At 34.9% G+C, this 13,235-nt stretch overlaps 1 protein-coding gene across 2 annotated transcripts in view; it reads right to left on the reverse strand.

The window, feature by feature from the left end:
* Positions 1-5,834: 5,834 nt before the first annotated feature.
* LOC121737583 (5-hydroxytryptamine receptor 1-like) overlaps positions 5,835-13,235 on the reverse strand; it is a 163,644-nt gene continuing 156,243 nt past the window's right edge. For both annotated transcript variants that reach the window (XM_042129242.1, XM_042129241.1), the window contains 2 exons: positions 7,835-9,121; positions 5,835-7,282 (listed from right to left, as the gene is read on the reverse strand). In XM_042129242.1, the coding sequence (XP_041985176.1) occupies positions 6,551-7,282; positions 7,835-8,764 (1,662 nt within the window). In that variant the 5' untranslated portion in view covers positions 8,765-9,121 and the 3' untranslated portion in view covers positions 5,835-6,550. The remainder of the gene's footprint in view (positions 7,283-7,834; positions 9,122-13,235) is intronic.

The raw sequence follows: 13,235 nt of genomic DNA on the forward strand, positions 1-13,235 counted from the left end.
TATTTATATAAATGACCTGCCATTCTTAATTAAAGATAAACATGGGATAGTATTATTTGCTGATGATACATCTCTTACATTCAATGTCAAACGGCTTAATGCGTGTTATGACGAAGTAAATAATGCTCTCTCAAAGATTGTACATTGGTTTAGTGTTAATAATCTTTTACTTAATAGTAAAAAAACAAAATGTATTAAATTCAAATTGCCCAATGTAAGGCAAACGGAAACCAATGTGCTTTTAAATGGTGATGTTATGGAGCTAGTGGATACAGCTGTATTTTTAGGTATTACACTAGACTCCAAGCTTCAGTGGGGCCCTCATATTGCTGGGTTGGCCGACAGACTCAGTTCAGCAGCATATGCAGTAAGTAAGATTAGACAATTTTCAGATGAAACAACAGCACGTCTAGTGTATTTTAGTTACTTTCATAGTATTATGTCCTACGGCATTTTGCTGTGGGGCAATGCTGCAGATATAAATACAATTTTTGTGCTGCAGAAGCGAGCTGTGCGGGCAATCTACAAGTTGGCCCGTAATACTTCACTTAGAGAAAAATTTAAGGAAACTGGAATCTTAACTGTTGCTTCTCAATATGTCCTATCAAATGTATTATATGTTAAAAAGAATACATATCAATTCACGAAAAAATGTGATACCCATGGGAGAAATACTCGTAATAAACATAAGCTTGAAATTCCGGTGACTAGACTTACTAAAGTCAAAAATTCTTTTAAAGGTCAATGTATACGCCTTTATAATAAGATCCCAGAAAGCGTTCAAAATCACTCAATTAATAGATTTAAAAAAGTTGTTAAAGAACGTTTGTGTACCAAAGCGTACTATAAAGTTACTGATTTCATGAATGATAGTACGCCATGGGAATAAGGTCGCCCCCTGCAGAGCTGTTTCATTATAATATGTATAATAATTGTACATTCGTTGTATTTTATTTAGTCATAATGACACTGTTATTTTATAATATATTTTTTGTAATTTTCCATCTTTTTAGAAAAAGATGGCCCCGTGCGAGTTTCTTACGCCGGTTTTTCTCGCCGGGTTAGTTCCCGAACCGGTGGTAGGCATCTGTGTAGCCCCGACGTTCAGAGAATATTTGAAAAAATTTATTCTGAATAAAAAATTTTGAGTTTGAGTTTGTGGGTACCGCCACAGCAGAATATTTTCAGTCTTACATGGTTTCTACTTTAAAAATACAACGGAAGAAAATTGGAATATTCGAACTGAAATACCAGGTTAGCAGAGGCGAGGCGGTGATAAAATCAAAATGCGTTGAGTTTATGTCGACATAAAGTCTAGTTGAAAGGCGTTTGCGGCGACAGCTGTCCTTCGCTACCAGGAGAACATAAAAGCTGGAGGCCACTTATTGCTTATACACTTTCTATAGATATACGTATTGTCTATACTTGTTATTTTAAAGAACGTTTTCATACATTATACCTAATAATTATTATGTATCTTGTAAGTGTATATTTTTTAATTGGATGCACCGTTTTCGAGATATGAGCCTATTGGCCTAAGATCCCACCATAGAACGACCTTCACCGAGCTGGTTAACGGATAAAAAGTATTTTATATTCAATTACGTAATTATGTCAATTTTATTGCTAGTGGGTTTCCTAAAAAATGTTGTCCATTTTTTATTTATTTATTAACAAAACATTTTTTTAACATTTCACTGGTTTGGATAATAGACAAATTCTATACCAATTGAAAGTACCTATATTTTTTGCGTCACAACTCTTGGGTAGGCAGCTGGTATAAACAGGTAAATCGATACAAGTACCGGTCTGGTCAATGCCTATTTGCATAACCACCATGGACCATGGAAGGCCACGCTCCTTTGAAATCAAAATGAAATCAAAATAATTTATTTGCAGGTATATGGTACAATATTATGGTATTAGCTTTTACATTTTCTACATATTCTACTACTTTTATAGTGTGCAAATATTTATTATAAATATCAAGCTTATTATGGTTAATGTATTACCAAGTCAGAAGAAGACCAACTATTAAAAAGTCATAGTTATCGTCATAGTAAGACATATTATTTCTGCTACACACTGATCCATCAAACTTAAGAGGGGTCCACACCGCCCTTTTTTCCATACAAGCGTTGTCCCCTGTTTCCTCCCTGGATAATGCTAGTACAGTTATAATTTTTTTCCTGAATATCTACGGCCACTAATACAATGTCCCTATGTTTTCTTTTTTTTCATAATTTAATTATTAAATAAGATATGAACGTTCAAAAACCCAAAAAAATTGCCAGATTTTCCGCTGTGTTCAAACGTCCAGAAAACAGATTTGGCTAGATTATACAAAAAAAAGCAAAACATAGGAACACAGCTCAAGCCTTTTTTAATCTTTAATGAGAAAAGTACTTGAATCGGTTATGTTTTGGAGAAGGAATCAGGGGACAACGAATCGTTGATTTTCTGAATTTTCTGCAGTTGTCTCTATCGCGTTCTGCGGTATAGGCTTGAGGTAAGGGAGACAGCTATAGATATTACACGTACTTTTTTTTCATTTCTCTAGCCCCTGGTGTATCCTCTTAATTGTGGCTGTGCGATATCACTGTTTGTAGATTTTGGTTGTCGAGGTTACAATAACTGTAATTAAACCTACATATCTAACTCGCATTTTATTACAGTGAATTGTCGTATAAGGAATTATGTCTGGTACTTGCAATAAATTTATTGACATACGTAACTAATTAATATTAAATACTTTTCATCCATTAACCAGCTCGGTGAAGGTCGTCCTATGTTGGGATCGTATACCATAATATTAAAAATAAAAATAGTTTTTTTTTAATTGGTTCTTATCAGCTCCAAAACGGCCAACCAATTGAAAAAATAACGAAAACTTTATACCCCTATACAGAAACACCCCCAGTAGGTATTTTAGTAAGTGTGTTACAACACACCTACTAAAAAACCAATTCAAGAAAAAAGAGAAAAAAAAATTGAAGTCAAAAATTTTAAAATTTTTTGAAGGCCCCTGCATAGGTTTCTGGGGGTGTATTTATTCTGATTTTAAGGATTCCTCCATTTTTCTTATTTTTTTATTTTCTTGTTAACACTATAAAAAGGGGAAAGAAAAATAAACAAAGTTATTCAAATCTAATTTTATTTCACTTCTTCAGGGTCTACATAAGAAAGTACAATGAGACATTTCATGGACTTCACTACTATGTTACATTATAATTTATATCATACATAATAAATACTTAATATAATTTTATCATTAAACATACAGACTATAGTAAAAGCAAAATTTTTACTGCGCCAAATAGAGGCACAAACTGTTATTAAGGTTATACCTACGTAATAATTAATAAATAATTTGAATTATTATCTTTGTTATTTTTAAAGGAGTTTTTAAGTAGGTAAATTTTAAAATTCTGTTTTGCTTTTATCTACAGTCTGCGCTTGCTTTATTTTTATAGTTATAAATATTTTATTACACAATAATATGGCAATGACAAGAAAATTACGACATAAATATTATCCATTCATGAAAATGAAATTATAAACATGTTCAATAAATGCATAAATTAATTTAAATAAAAATATGATAATTAAATAATGGATACATTTTATAGTCACTGACAATGTATCTCAAACTTTTGCGTGAACATTTATTTATTTACATTTTATATTACAATATAACAGAGGTGGGTGATGGTTACATTTGTAGAGCAAAAGTCGAGAAACATTGGTAAGTACTACGAATAAAAAATACTAAAGATAATATTATGTAAATATACATAGCTGCACCAAAAAAGAGTGCGTTTTCCCAAAATTTTATCTTTATGTGACAACTGTAGGTAATTGTCTTTCGCAGGCTGCCATTCGGCGCATAGGTGGCGCATATTAGATATGTAGGCGCATGTCAGGATTTTAGTCATATTCGTCTCTTTTTATTGCATCGTCAAAATCATGTCATGTCAAACTATGACATGACATGATTTTGACATGTTTGTTGCAAGTTGTTTATTTTTGGTTGCACGCTAAGGTACGTTGCCATGACATGACATGATTTTGACATGTGCAAGAAAAAAATGATATGAACACGACTATAACTATCCCGGCGATACTAATAAGGCATAATATGCGCTGTAGTGGTAGTAATAGTGTATTTGGTTGTCAGTGCTATATTTTAGTGCGAGTAAGAGAGAACTAAAATCGAAAGTAGATGTTCGAGAGTTCCGTCCCCTTAGTATTTATTATTCGTAGCGTTTGTATTTAGATTTCACTAATACGAATTGCGACACTTTACATGACACTATTTTTGTCTCTGGTTTATGAAAATAATCCTTATTACAACAGCATTTATATAAAAGCCCCTCTCCACGCTGGTCCATGGTAGATGACCACGATGCGAAGCTGTCTTTCAGCAAAATCAAAGTAGAATATGCTCAAGGTAATAGCTTGCCAATGGGCCAACGCGAAGTGTTTGTTTATAATATAGAATTTAAATTTGGATTGTGATATCAAAATATCATTTTAAATTCAATGAATAGTAGAACGATATGAAAATGAACATTTTGAATGAAGAATATTTCGAATTTTGAAACCAACGGAGAAATATTTTGAAAAAGGAACATATCGGAAGAACATCTTTGTTTCCAACGGTAGTGCCCGTAAAGCTATGTCCATACAAGATCACAATCTATATGGATAGAAACTACACCGAAGAATTTATATTTATTTAGTACAACATCAAAACTGTCAAATTATGTTCCAAGCGTAGTTTCCCCACACAGTAACTGCTGTAACTTATCTATGCTATACAATAAATATATGTATAATTATATTATGTACAATTTGCTGTGTTTTGTATACGCAATATAGTATATGCAAAATTGATAAAAAATATTTTCTAAATTACTGTAGCGAATAACGTGATATTTTTATAATGTTTATTAACTTTCAAATGCTGTCATTTTTAAAAAGATATATTGTTTACACAGATAAGTATGCAAATGCAAGCAATACTTATGCGAAACAAACCAAAAGTGTCCCTTTGGATTGCGGAAACACGTCTTGTTTATTGTGAGCTCCAGCTACTACAAGTAAATAAAATCACCACCATGGCCACAAGTAAACGATTAAAAATAAAGTTGCATGACTTGGTAACATTTCTCCATTTTATAGAAAAATGTGACAGTTACTTATTTCAGCATCATGATTGTACGGACTTAATCATAACGCCAGTATAAATCTTAAGAAATTGCTTTTATTGTGTTACAAAATATTGCTTTTAGTACCAATGGCACCGTTCCGATCAACGCGCGAACTCAAATATAATGCAACTTTATGACATAGGCTATAGGTTTTATATTGCTCTACACCAATATAAAGCAGCGGCGGCTTGTGTCACTAGACCAATGTCGGTAGAAAATTAAACCTGTAGCCTATATGACAAATTGTATTCTATTTAAATTGTTGTCGGCCGCGGTCACTTGGCACAAAAACCAGAAAGCCAACTCAGCGAAAAAAACAGATTTTTTCCATGTACATGGCTCCTGTACATGGAAAAAAGTCAATTTTTGTTTTATAGCAAGATCAATAATTTTTTATTCTTAAAATAATATCGAAAGACCAAAACACCCTAATTGTACTGTGTTGTTGAAACACCGATATAAGTTTACTAGTCACTTTATTTTTGCTATAAAATATATTGCGTATCCAAAAAACATAATTTTAAATAGTGCAATATTTTAAATTACTTACTTATTTTACTATAATTTTCACTTCTGTTAACTTAAATGTGATTTAAATTTAATTTAATAGCTAACAGGTAGTAAGTTTTATTAAAATTAATTTATTTTATTTTGACCTATATGATCCATTTATTTTAGTAACATTTTCAAAATACCAAATAGTTCGAAAAAAGAGATATTATGAAATCATAATAAAAGTTCATATGGGTCAAAATAAAATTTACAAAGTTACATTGTATTGCACACTCAATAAATATATAAATTATTTCTGACCACTTATGTACCTTGCTCTTGCTTGGCAGTATGTCTTACGGATGGTTAAAATTATTCTGGAAAAACAGAAGAAGTTAAATGTGTTTTCAATCATCTTTTTTCGGGTCACTATTATTTTTTCTTGGTTTATTATTTCTTAATTCTTTACATACCTTCTCAACTTTATTGTTGATAGATGCTCGATCAATGAAAACAATATCTAATCATATTTACATGAACATTTGAAGACATATTCCAAGTGGTTAAAGATTAAATTATTCTAAATCTACTATCACATATATGAAATACTTCTATTTACGTTAGTAAATATTCTATAGAATAAAATTCACAACAAACTACTATAAATTCATTACAATAAATAGACTCTTTGGTCTCGTCCGAATCTTCGTTCTTATCTTTAATATTTACATCGTCCAATACATCTTCACGACTAGTTCGATTGGTAACGTTAAATTTATAATTAAATATTGATTTAGTCTTAATTAAATCACAGTATCCAGGCCACTGACCCCGGGCATTGACAATCATAGGAAGCTCTCCGATGCCCGCGTTTCCTCCCTGTCCATGGCCGAAACTATCTCTATTCCCTCCTCGTAGTTCAAAATCTTCGGCGAGTGGTTCCCGCAGTAGTGCTGCTCGGGGTCGCCGTATTGGCTGTGATAGAACTCCTCCCTCATCATGTGATTCAGATTCGAACATCGGAAGAAGAGGATCTCTTTGAAGGGCTTTCTGAAATCCCGGTTCAGCGTCGCGTATATTATCGGATTCAGCAAGCTGTTTATGTAGCCGAGCCAGAGGAATAGCGCGCTGACTGCGTCTGGGATAGCATCTTCAGCTACGAAAGGTCGCACCACAGCTAGCACGAAGAATGGAAGCCAGCAGATCACGAATGCTGACATGATTATTCCTAGCGTCGTCGACGCTTTCCTCTCTTTCGCGAGTTGGAATCTCAACTTTTTCTGATGCGACTGAGTGGGCTGCAGCAAGTCCTTGGCAAAGTGACTTTTTTGAGCGAAATGTGAAAGTGACGACCTTATTCTAGTACTTGTGGATAATTTATTGCTATTCTCGGATGAAAGTCGTCTGCGCTCCTTTAGCGGTTTCGCTTCTGGGTTAGGGTTGGATGGACCTCTATTGATGGTGTGTATCGGTTTAGTTGGCGTTCTTTGTGATAGCATCGGGCACTGGGATTCATTAGATTTTCTCTGGCCACTGAAGCACCGTCCTATCGAGCTCTCCGCTTTGTCTACGCTACACTGCAACAAAAGAATTTAAATTTTAAATTTCTCAACTCAATTTTAAATTTCCGATACGGTAATGCAGTTTTCAAGTATGCATGAACTAATTCTAAAAGTTTGCAACTAGAAGACATACTCGTACCGATACATATTCAGAAGCAGAAGTTTTGAAAGAAAACCATTGCTTCTTGTTTTTTAAAGGCAATGTAAATTGTGCACTTTATGTTTTGATGATGTATAAGCGTGGTAATCATTAATTTTAAACAACAACAATTACAACCTACTATTTTGCTGCGTCATGCTTATTAACTATGATGTATGGTTTTTGTCTGAGCATTTTAGAGCACGATGTCCATTACATAGTAGTTTCATGATTAATGAGCCCGTAATAATAATAAATATTATATAATTATATCCTGATTACATTACTTAGTTGATAAAATACGTTTTTACTTAGAAAGTACGTAACAAACCAAAACTAAAAAATATAATAAATAGCTCTGTATTTTTTAACTTTGATGTGCTAAAAGCGGAGATCTTTAAAAATGTTATGATTAATTTTATACTTACAACTGTGTTCGTGCTGGCCGTAGAGCCTCTAGTAGGTCTAGCAGGCTGCGTATCCAACAGCTTCGCTTCAGCTGCTCCTCCATTCTTAACGTTTATTTCCAAGTAGCAGTGAGTCTCCAGATGAGACTGAGCTCTTTTCTCGTCCTGAACTATTTTTCTGGCAGCACTGAATATTTTGTAGTAAACCACAACCATCACTGTGAGCGGGAGATAAAACGAGCCGAAGGTTGCGTATATCTGATACCCCTGGTTCTGCGATACAGAACACGAAGTTTCCGTCTTTTCATTGCCCAATATCAGCACCGGTGGCAGCGATATAAACGCTGCCCCGATCCACACGATAAATACACAGAACAGCATCCGTTTCGGCGTCCTCTTCACTCCGTACTCCAAAGGCTTGGTGATAGCGTAGTACCGGTCCACCGATATCATGCACAAGTTGAGGATACTGGCTGCGCAGGATAGCACGTCGCTGGAGACCCAGAAGTCGCAAACCACCGGTCCAAAGGGCCACGTGCCCAGCAAATCGTACACCATGGCGACGGGCATGACTATCACCGCGACGCAGAGATCGCTGACAGCCAACGACACCACCAAGTAGTTGCTAGGCCTCCTCAACTTCCGTACCAGGCACACCGCGACGCACACTAGCACATTACCGACTATGGTTCCAATAATAACTATCAGGAACACCGTAGCCAGGAGAACCGTTGCTAGTGTCGAGTACTTCAAGTGCTTTATGTGCAGATTTCTGGTGGAATTCGTTTCGTACAGTGTCCAGTTGGTTGAGTTCGGGTTGGAAACGTAATCGGAGAAGTCGGGGTCGATCGAAACTGCTTCTGCTTGCACTAAAGATATAAGTATAAGAAGGCACGAAGGTAAAGTAACAAAGCTAGTTCGTGGACAGTGGGAGTTATTTGGAGCCGCCATACGCGTCCCTCGCTTGGGTGTGGGCTACGCGGCGGTGACCATTCATCGGGTGGCGGATCTGTCACTGATCGTGGAGCGAATCAAGTCTGATAAACGACCTCGTCATGAAGTTTGCAGCGGCGCCGTTCATTACAATCTAAAAGAGGCATTAATTGACATATCGCTTGGATTTCTCCAACTCCGAGCGGAGCCATTGGATTCGGCGTCGAGTGATTTTGTTCTTTTTGTTTGGGGCGGTAAGGTCGGAATTCCTTTTCTCCTGTTTTATTGTGTTCGGAGGCGTTTCGAGGGCCTCCTACTTCAATCTCCGAGCGGCAGATTGCTTCATTAGCGCCGGTAGTTAGTGGAACTTCCGATCTGAAAAGACAGAAAAATTGTGTTTAGTTCCTCGTTGAGTAAACATTTGTCGAGTTACGGACAATAAAACTGTTGAGTTCATAAGTCTTGAGGAAAAGGCGCTTTATTTTTTAGAATAGAGAATCATTATTGTATTTTTAAGTATCTTCATTACAATCAATTTTATATTGCAAAGACGAGTGGTTCAAGATTTTTGTTTGACGTAGAAAATATGGATACTATAATAATTATATTGTACAGAGTCTATTCGATACGGTTTTTTAATAAAGATAAAGATAGTATAGCCAATTTCCACAATATGATTGCAAACGACAAAATCAAGGACAGGGCCGATTTTCAGCATTTATTGCTTACTCATAAGTTTCTTTATAATATTAAACAATTCATAAAATATAAAATTATCCTGTAGTTTGCCATATTATACAAATAATACTATAACTCAATGGCTATATTTTAACCATTGTAATAATTTTATATAGCAAATATATAGCAAACTAAAAGAAAATAAACTTCTTGTATAATACAGGTTGTTTTTGTACATTTTCTTACCTTCTACCCTTAAATATAAAATTAATACACTTTTTAACTTTTTAAGCCCTCTTATTTGAGATATTTGTGTATATGTGCTACGGCTTGGGTACGGGTTCCATACAAAAATGCCCCTTGTCCTTTTTCCTTTTGTGCAAAATGTTTAACTTTTTAAGCCCTCTAATTTGAAATATGTGTATATGTGCTACGGCTTGGGTACGGGTTCTATACAAAAATGCCCCTTATCCTTTTTCCTTTTGTGCAAAATTGCACTCAACTTTTTGTATTTTACAATAATGTAGACAGGATAACTTAGCGGGTACAAGGATGGAACTATGTAATAGGTACTTGACAACTTCGTAGTTTGTAATAGTTTTCATAAGGCACTTGACTTGGAACTTTCATTATTCCCTGGCAGGGCGAGGTAAAGTAATAAATTTTTTATGGCTAGCTCTTTTACTACACTCCCTTTCAATTTAATTTTATGACAGTTTTGTAATCTATTGTATTTTCGTAGGGTAGAAACCATAGTTTGTTTATAAATAGATAACATTGAAGTAAACTGTTTTATATACGCCGTAAATGTTCAGCTACCTTGGAGGTAAATAAAGGGAGGTTCCTAAATTACGCGAGGTATTTAGTGCAAGGGATTTTAACTGAAGGAATTGCACCGAATCTCATATTATGTGGAAAAGGGTCTCGGAAAACTCACTCATTTTCTGGGTACAGTTTTGTTTTTTTAATGGTCATTATAAAGTACATTTTCACGCATGATTCAGTGGAAACTCAACGTCAGCTGTAGTATATTTTATAGATTTGTACTGTTTTTTTTAAGTAAGAGGCAAAAGAGGTACCGCAGTCAAAATAGTTGTAATTTTGCTCTTTGTCTCTTTTTATCTTTTAATCTACATTCTGGCTGTGCTTTTTTATGAAATAAGGAGGTAAACGAGTAAACGGGTCACCTGATGGAAAGCAATTTCCGTCGCCCATGGACACTCGCAATATCAGAAAAGCTGCAGGTGCGTTGCCGGCCTTTTAAGAGGGAATAGGGGATAATAAGGAAGGGTAGGGAAAGGAATAGGGGATTGGGCCTCTGGTAAACTCACTCACTCGGCGAAACACAGCGCAATCGCTGTTTCACGCCGGTTTTCTGTGAGCCCGTGGTATTTCTCCGGTCGAGCCAGCCCATTCGTGTCGAAGCATGGCTCTACCACGTTAAATTTTGTCCCAAGTAGGTATAATATAAAATATTATGTTAAATTATTATTTAATTTGAGTATTTGCTAAGTATTTGTAATGTTTTTTTAGAGAGATTATGTGGGGTTAGGAAGGAAGAATCGATGCAAATCTCGGTATCATACTATAAATAGCGGAGAGGTCAAAAATTGTCAAAATTTTTCGCGCAATTTATGGACGCCTCTCATATTTAGTAGTCAGCGTCCGTTTTGAATATCTAAATAATTATTAGGTAACACACGTAGGCACTACAATCATTGTTATGTCTTAACATAAAATTAAATTACCCATTATATTAAATTATTGTAATGATGATAATAATCATTAAACCTTAACAATGACGCAAATCATGTTTGATTAAATTAAATATCACTAGTTTCAAAACAGCAAACAAAAATTGTACAAAAAAGTTGACGCTTACAAAAACACTGACATTCGGTGTGGTGGGTCGGTACCTAACTTTTTTGCATAAGGGTCATTTCACATTGCAACGTGACGAGGCAAAATGTAGTCGCCGTCCGCGTCATATTCATAATTAAGTACTTGTTTGATAACAAGGACTTTAAACATTAATTTAAGAGGATACACCAGGGGCTAGAGAAATGAAAAAAAAGTACGTGTAATATCTATAGCTGTCTCCCTTACCTCAAGCCTATACCGCAGAACGCGATAGAGACAGCTGCAGAAAATCAACGATTCGTTGTCCCCTGATTCCTTCTCTAAAACTTCACCGATTTAAGTACTTTTTTCATTAAACATTAAAGAAAGGCTTGAGCTGTGTTCCTATGTTTTATTTTTTTTGTATAATCGAGCCAAATCTGTTTTCTGGACGTTTGAACACAGTGGAAAATCTGGCCTTTTTTTGGGTGTTTGAACATTCATATCTTATTTAATAATTAAATTATGAAAAAAAATTTCTTTTGTCATAGGGACATAGGGACATCCTATGTGAAAACATAGGATGTCCCTATGTTTTCACATAGGGACATCCTATTTAGTGGCCGTAGATATTCAGGAAAAAAATATATAACTCTACTAGCATTATCCAGGGAGGAAACAGGGGACAACGTTTGTATGGAAAAAAGGGCGGTGTGGACTCCTCTTAAGACTTAAGTTAAGGTTGTTTCTTTGTGTACCTATCTAGCTGTTGTCTACCACACAAGAAACAGTCTCTATGAAGTAGCAGTTCGACATCATAATTGAGTGCCAAGTTTCGTTTATTATCAGTTCGCACTCAGTTGGTACCATAAAGTTATTATACCTAGCAGAATAGAGCAACAATCTCGAGCTGTCAAACGAAACCAAAATTGGTTTCATCTGTGTGTAAAAATATGTGTACGTATACACTTACACAAGCATGATTGAACATGATTTCTATGAGATTAAATTGTCAACGTGCAGCACGTGCCGACTGGACATCAAAAAAAGAGTGCTGCTGTCATGTATCACACGTCTTTTTTTACCACGCACTGTTACTGATAGTGACATCTCTCTTGCTCAGGCCTTTGTTTCTCTATTCCGCTAGGTATATTAACTTTATGGTTGGTACACTACACATAAGTACGGCGCTAAGTACGTTTTTTTAATAAAAATAGCATTAAGAATAATCTTAAACAAAATCTAAGCAGTATGAGCGGTTTTTAACATAGTCCTTATAGTATAGCCCAAGTATATTGAGATTGGTGTTTAAATAAAATTTCATCGGGCAATAATCTTATGATAAAGAAATAGAATTTACATCAAAATTCACAAAGGAATCCAACACTCAAGTACTAAACTTCAACTTTACTAATTTAATTATTTGTTATCAAAGTCAAGCGTTAAATGTCTTGCTCGTATTAAACAAGTTATTTTAGTTTATGATTGATTTATTTTATAGAAAACCAAATTAATTCAAAGAAAATAAAAATATGATTTTGATGTGGTTTAAGGGGGCGTCAATTAATTTTGTGAGTCATTTTAAGGGTTCCGTACCCAAAGGGTAAAAAAGGGGGCTCCCATACAAATAAAAACACATTTTTTTCTACTTTCGCTCTACAACGGTACGGAACCCTTCATGGGCAATTTCGACTCCCACTTGGCCGATTCTTATTTTTTAATTTTGACCCCCTCTTTCCCTTAGTTACTAAGGTCAAAAGACTGCATGTATTTTTAATTTATTACGTTCGTAAGGACGTAGGATATTTTTACCCAGAAAAATGTATGGTTTTCGCAAGATAAAACAAAATTTGCTTACAACATACAAAATGTAATATATCTTAAGATACACTTACCAAAAAGATTTTCGATCTTCTACAAGAAAGTTTAAAAAGTTCATTTGATTCCGCTTCAGAGAACTGAATGTCAAAGT

The sequence above is a fragment of the Aricia agestis genome, chromosome 21 (assembly GCF_905147365.1).
Source record: "Aricia agestis chromosome 21, ilAriAges1.1, whole genome shotgun sequence".
Taxonomy (NCBI): domain Eukaryota; kingdom Metazoa; phylum Arthropoda; class Insecta; order Lepidoptera; family Lycaenidae; genus Aricia; species Aricia agestis.